General features: G+C 40.5%; 1 protein-coding gene across 1 annotated transcript; it reads left to right on the forward strand.

Moving 5' to 3' along the window:
- The first annotated feature begins 469 nt into the window (after positions 1 to 469).
- Positions 470 to 5,924, forward strand: LOC144147346 (uncharacterized). The gene is made up of 3 exons (XM_077679462.1): positions 470 to 618; positions 1,903 to 2,006; positions 5,442 to 5,924. The coding sequence occupies exons 1-3, from the start codon at positions 567 to 569 to the stop codon at positions 5,838 to 5,840; spliced, it is 555 nt and encodes a 184-aa protein (XP_077535588.1). The 5' UTR covers positions 470 to 566; the 3' UTR covers positions 5,841 to 5,924.
- The last annotated feature ends 658 nt before the right edge of the window (positions 5,925 to 6,582 follow it).

Raw genomic sequence — 6,582 nt, forward strand, 5'->3', positions numbered from 1 at the left:
GTTGTAAACACTTTTCTCTCAACGTTTCCAGGGAGACTTGAATTATTTGTTTTTCGTTACTGTAACAAAATTAGACTTGTCCCCTTATCAAACGAAATATTAAAATCTATCTGAGACCAAAGGCTTCTCAATTAGTCGAGACTTCAAGTGTTAGCTGTAGACAGTTCCGGGCACAGAAAAGGGGCTCAAGCTTTTGCAAGAGGAACCGCTGGGTGTTAAACAAAGGGAAAATAAATATAGATCGTTTTTTTATTTCTTGGTGTTCATACTCAAGCGGTATTTTATGGGCTGTCTCTTATTTCTGACGGCTGCCTGTCTGAGTTTGAGTTGTCAGTCGCTACACCCACCATGTACATTCATAGCTAAATATCCATAACACAAGCAAAAAATGTATAGTAGTGGCACGTGACATGGTGGCTGCTGGGCGGGTAAGGGATAAGCAGCAATCTTGCGCAAAGGTGTGGGTGGAAAAATTACGCAGTTTTCCATGAGCAGTATAAGAGCCACGCCCGCATTGCAAAGAGGCTTAGAGAACCCCACCGCTCGTTCACACGAATCAGAAAGACATGAAGCTGTGTGCTCTCGTGCTCCTGCTTCTAATTATGGAAACCTCTTCGGGTACGTAGGACTAAATCCTGCCCCTTTATTTGTGCTGTTCAGAATATGTTATTTGCGTTTTATTTGGCTCACAATTTGGCACTTGCTTATTTACCATACCCTAAATGCGCCAGAAATAGGTTAACCTAAACACGATGAAGAGCGGCTCACGAAGTAAAACCGATAATCGTCGAAGGAGCTGTGTAGCACCAAGACATTCAGGCCCGCACGAGCCATGAAATGTTCAGCATGCTGCTGAGTCTGCACAGGCGGGAATTATTCAAAATTTAATGCTTCTTTGTACCACTTCCGTCTATGACCCTTATGGCACTTGAGATTGTGTTTTACCTGCACTGATGCAGCAAAGAGCGATGAAAAACCAAACAATTTTATAATTGCTTGCTCAAGCCTTTGTCCTTTCTCGCTCAAACATTTATAATTAGTCCGCCAATGCTTTGTACTTAATTTATAATTGCTTTCATAAATATAAATATTACTTTCGCAAACATTGACTAAGAAAGGAAAATAGTAGTAAAAACCCCTGGCCATGTTCCTCAAAAAATAGGCCTGAAACCGTGGCAAGTTTTGATTGTGTTCGCCATTTAAACTTAAGCGAAGACCAATGTAGCAATCTTTTGAGTTCCCCAAATTTCCCCTTAATGTTCTCTCTTGCATACTCATCCAAATACTAGGTGCGACAAACTTCAAAGTACGCCTTTCCCCGCCCAGTTTGATACCGAAGAGCTGCTTGTACAAATACATGGCTAGCACGGACAATTGTACACCTAGTTCACAGAGGGTCGCCGTGTAGGGCTACTTGGCGTTTCTTCACCAATCTAAGCAGCAACAAATGCGTCAAAAAAATAGAAACAAAGGCAAATTAGTGCCTGTGGTGTTCAGTGACACATGTGGTATTCCCTATGTCTTGCTAGCGCTGGTGTACGTAGGGGCGCGATGAGCAATCGATTTTACAAATGGTAAATGAATGGCACTTCGCATAGTTTGTAGATCACGTTTCTGGTATGAACAGGTTTTTGTAATGAACACTTTTGTCTTCCTCACCTGAAGTAACAAGGATAGTTTTAGTACAGGAAACCTTATTCCGTGAAGGCTGCAACAAGTTCATTTTTCAAACTCAAGACTTAAGGTGAAAACAGGACAAAGTTGCAATCCTGATCCACAAAAAATTCCATAACCAATGAACCGTGCCTTCTGGCTAAGGTTGGATGTCTATATTTATTTAAAAATATTTACGTTTTTTTACATAAACATTTCCACTGTCAAGACATGTAACTTGATGTCCAGGCATTTTTTTCAATGATCACGCCCTTCTTGGCCACGGACTTCACCGGAATGGAAGAGGACCATTTGGACTGGAGCCAAATAATGAAGAATATGAGCCCTTTCGGGTGAGTATCGGGTGTATAGATATTTTATTCTGCTCTCGCTTTCATGTTCCAAGTTCCAAACTATTTTAAGCTAGTTTGTTCTATGACGTTTTTGTCTTCCAGGACAAGGAAAACGAAAATGGACGAATATTAGCAGCCATATTGTTAGCTGAAGCATTTCTTCTTTCCCAAAGGAAAGCAAAAAATGGCGTATAAATTGTAAAGGAAGCCCTAAGTTCTCAAGAGCTGAAGCGACGGTCGGGCGCATATGCAATGACACAAATTATTCTACGATTCTTGAATCACACATAATTTGAGAGCTGCGTTATTACAAAATACAAACAAAACAATTATGGCGACAAACAAGCTCCTGTACCGAAATCCCGATAAACAAAGTGTGTCAGAACTTATCTGTCGCAATTTAATATGGTGTCACTTGGGGAAATACCAAAATTTCAGAAGTGCCATTTTTTTCTCCCTTTTGTTATCTAATGTCGCTACGCTTACAGCAAAAGAAAATAGAGATTTTAAAGAAATTGCTTTGTCTAGTTTGCTTGATTGGTTCCACTGTACCTCCAATTTCTGGAGAGCGTGAAACGACTTTATAAAATGCTTTAGTTACATGCTTTATGTTCAAACTAAGAATGTTTCAGTATACAACGCTATGCATCATAAAAGTGTCCCTGCGCCATTACTCTGAGTTTTTCGATATCTCAAAACGATTCACCGGGGTGGGGCGCACAATGCCTCTTTACATCATGACCATATAAACAACACGTTGGCGTCGTCACTGTTAAAAAATACAGCTAATACTGCACTGCAGGCCCTTGCGCTCTCCCATCAAAAGTTACCAAATTTGTAAGCATTCGAAACGGTGAATCTAAACAGAAAACGAAAAAAGAGAAAGAATTGGTGCTGCAATTTTTGCACTAGAACGGGTCAAAGGAATAAAAAACTGCGGCCTCAAAAGCAATGAACACAAAAGTCGGGAAGGTAACTTCATTCATTTTTGTATTTTTTAATAATGAATTCCACCCACTTCAAAAAAACTACAACAGACCTAGGAAAAGTCGAGTGGCCACTTATAGCGGAGAGGACGAATCCAAGTTGCTAGCGCAGTTACGCACCTCATATTTGAATAAGAAAAACGGAAATAAAAGTGATGAATGTAGTTAAGTAATGTTGGCGAGGTGTAGCGGAAAGCGCGCAAATGAGCCAACTTTGCAGTACTTGCTTCGTCGGCAACAATCAATATTTTGAGAAGTAGCGCACTCCGTCACTGAAGTCTTGTAAATATACGTTTTTGGAGAAACCCTCCTGAAAATGTTCACCAATATTCAATAAACTTGCTATAAAGATTGCTCAAAACATTCCTTTAAACATTTTGTTCACATTTTATGGAATATTTAAATGAAGTTTCCATTACGAATTGGCCACTCCTCTTTAATTCAAACTGTATAGAGCCTATTAATAAACCTTACTTGTTCTGAATGCAGTTTCTTATTAGTTTTCTGTGGGGTGTTTATAAAAAAATTCAATAAGCTTTGTGAACAATTCTCACTGAGTATAGTACTAACAGCCTGTTGCGTGTTAGGTCTGAATAGAGTCTCACGGGTTTTTATTAAATTTTTCGAATTTGCTTTTCCTGAAAATTCTATTGAGTATAGTTGTAACATGTTGTTGCGTGTTAATGAAGGTTTAATAGACTTCTTGCCAAGTTTTTTTACATTTACCTTAATTAGCTTTCTTAAAGTTATTACCGAGTATAGCTGTAAACATGTTGCATATGAGTCAGGTTTGAATGCAGTTTATAATGGGTTTTTATTAAATTTCTCTACCCATATTTTTATAAAATTCTTATTGTTCCCGGCCATAACATCCTGTTCCATATGAGCTAAGTCTATTCAGAGCTTCTGATGAGTTTTTATGAAATATATCTGAATTACCTTTATATAAAATTCCTATTAAGTATAGTCGTATTATGCTGTTGCCTGTGAGTCAGGTTCTCTGGTAAGTTTTAACGGCGAAACTTTTTGGGCACTCAGATGTCCAGCGGTGATTTCCGTCATCTCTGGCACCACCGCTCCCACGTTCTCCCAAGACGAAGTGACGGGCCGGCCCGTCCATCGCGCGATCTCGGTTCATGCGGCGGCGCAGGCGGCACAATAGCCCCCCACATTTATGCACCGATAAACTACCAGACTTCCGTGTGTGGGCTATAGAAACTTGATACAGAGTTTATTGAAACTCAACATAAAAGAGGCAATAAGATGCATGCTGCGTGTTCGTAATAAAAAGTTTATTGCCTGTGTAATGACCACAGATCATAAATTAGGCGTTCGATTGGCCATACTGAAAGCAATGCAGAGTCTGTTAGAACTGAATATATTGGAGGCAATAAAATGCTTGTTGCATTCTCGGAATAAACTGGCCGAAGTTTTTGAGAGGGGAGTTTCGGTTAACTCTACATAAACGCAATATGAATTGTATTAAAACTCAGTGTCTTGAAGACAATTAAATATTGGTTGAGTTTGGGCAATAAAAAGCGTGCTGACTTTCTAACCGGCATAGTCTATAAGCGATGTGTTTTAATTGACTTTTTATTGACTTTATAGAAACACAATTGGGGGTCTATTGAAACTCAGTCCAGTTGTATGCAAATATTCCATAAAAAGAATAAAATATTCCAGCGTCTTTTGCTAGTCACAGTCATTATAGGTTGTAAAAAAACTCACACATTTGACAATTGGACAACTGGACAGCGGCCTGAGAATGCTAGGTAATGGTAGAGAATTCCCTGAATTTGTGCAGATTTTTTGAAGTAGGTGTTGGCCAAGGTGTTGAATCTCGAAATCTGACGTTAGGCCTAACGTCCAAAATTGTAAAAGGCGACGTTAGGCCCGATATCTTGCGCTTAACAGCCTTTCGGCGTGCTCGGAAGCGTCATTCCCATCATATGTCGACTTGTGTATAAGGGCTATCGACGTTCACGTTAGAACATGACGTCAGGCCTACTTACCGCATTCCGGCGCACGCCGTCATAAAGTTAGGCCTATATACGTCACACCGGCGCATCAACGTTCAGCGGAAGTGGCCTAGCAAAGCTGTCGCCTAACTTCTTAAGGAAGCGTTTTAATTTTTCTGCACTTCATTCATGATGATCATCACCGTCGCCAAAGAAAGTTTGCTGTCGTGCCATGCGTTTTTGTGGGCGGGTATAATCACTAAGCGGGTGAATGCATTGCTTCAAAAAATATTGAAAACAATTCTTAATCTTTCTGTTCAAAATTTTGTGGTAGAATCAAGATAAACATTGTCTCCCTTGCCTCTGTTGACAGCTGCAGTGATAACGCAGCTAGACCTTTTTTCCGTGACGCGTATTATGACAAGATAAACTTCTATCCCCAAGTGTCCAAAAGTAACCATTATCGGTTCATTTTCTGCTTACATTTCCAGCCTTTCGGCATATGGAAGAAACTGCTCGAGAGGTTGATTCAGCAACAGAAACTTTCAGGTTGTCAAAGTACTGAAACTGATCCTATGCCTACGAGAACTGATGAACAGCCCACAACGACATCGGTTACGACGTCCCTTGATGGCAGTACAGTTGCTGCCAACACCGGGAGCCCTCCAGATTCCTCCACGGAGCCTACATTGAGCGAATCTTCATCTGATGTCGGCAATGTGTCCAATGCAACGAACTCCTTATCCGCAGTTACGGCGGAGGCAGTTGAAACCGAGGAGGCGGCAGCAGAATCAACGCAGTCGACTGCAGGAGAGCTTGCATCGGACGGCAGTAGTGACTCCAGCATGGATAACGTGGCATCTTCAAGCGATGCCTCAACAGTAGTCTAAAAAAGATCCGTACCATATCTAGCTACTTCTCAGCAACAATCACTTCTGAATAAAGCAACTGCATTTCGTAGAGGGTTGGAAGAAGTAGCGGAGAATAAGAGTCAACGTAGAACAGGACACTAGAACTTCTGCTGCCGGTATTCATGTAGCATAAAAGGCAACTCCACTACAAGCGAAAATTTCACCACGTGCGGCATCGAACGAGACACACTGGAAAAGATTGTGACCACGATTAAATCTCTGCTCTGTAAAGCATTTATTGTTGCACCCATTATCAAGTAGAATCGTAGAAACAGGGTTACCCTTATCGTGTATAAATGCAAAAATAAATATGTATATCGAATCCGTAAATAAAAATAATTCGGTCGCAATACGACACGAGGCAAATATTCTAACGTAAACAGTAGTTTGCAAGGTTGACAGAGCGCAGTTTTTCTGCGCGTTTTAGGTACAAACCGCTGCAGATTTCTCTTTGTACTTGGAAGGGTGTTTTAAAGAACAATCATACACTATGTTAATATGAAAGAGCCTCAGAAGTGTTTGATTAGTATTACCTTTTTAAAACAATTGTATATTTATTTTGTAAAATGAAACAACTGAAACAACGTTTGCAAGTATGATGTAGAAAACGTCGGATCATATAGGAAGCCACGAAATTGCCCGTATAACAGCCTACCGGCAGCGTCCCTATTTTCTTGCTACATTTGTTTCGCGTTCGGGGTGCGGCTGTAATGACTACCCT

This window comes from Haemaphysalis longicornis, unplaced genomic scaffold, assembly GCF_048455015.1.
Source record: "Haemaphysalis longicornis isolate Haplotype H1 unplaced genomic scaffold, Haemaphysalis longicornis Haplotype H1 scaffold_7, whole genome shotgun sequence".
NCBI lineage: Eukaryota > Metazoa > Arthropoda > Arachnida > Ixodida > Ixodidae > Haemaphysalis > Haemaphysalis longicornis.

Bases quoted from the DNA above. Each gene is read 5' to 3' on its own strand.
- LOC144147346 (XM_077679462.1), top strand. From the start codon at position 567: ATGAAGCTGTGTGCTCTCGTGCTCCTGCTTCTAATTATGGAAACCTCT. The intron at 619-1,902 runs GTACGTAGGACT...CTTGATGTCCAG, and splicing joins AATTATGGAAACCTCTTCGG to GCATTTTTTTCAATGATCAC. The intron at 2,007-5,441 runs GTGAGTATCGGG...TTACATTTCCAG, and splicing joins AAGAATATGAGCCCTTTCGG to CCTTTCGGCATATGGAAGAA.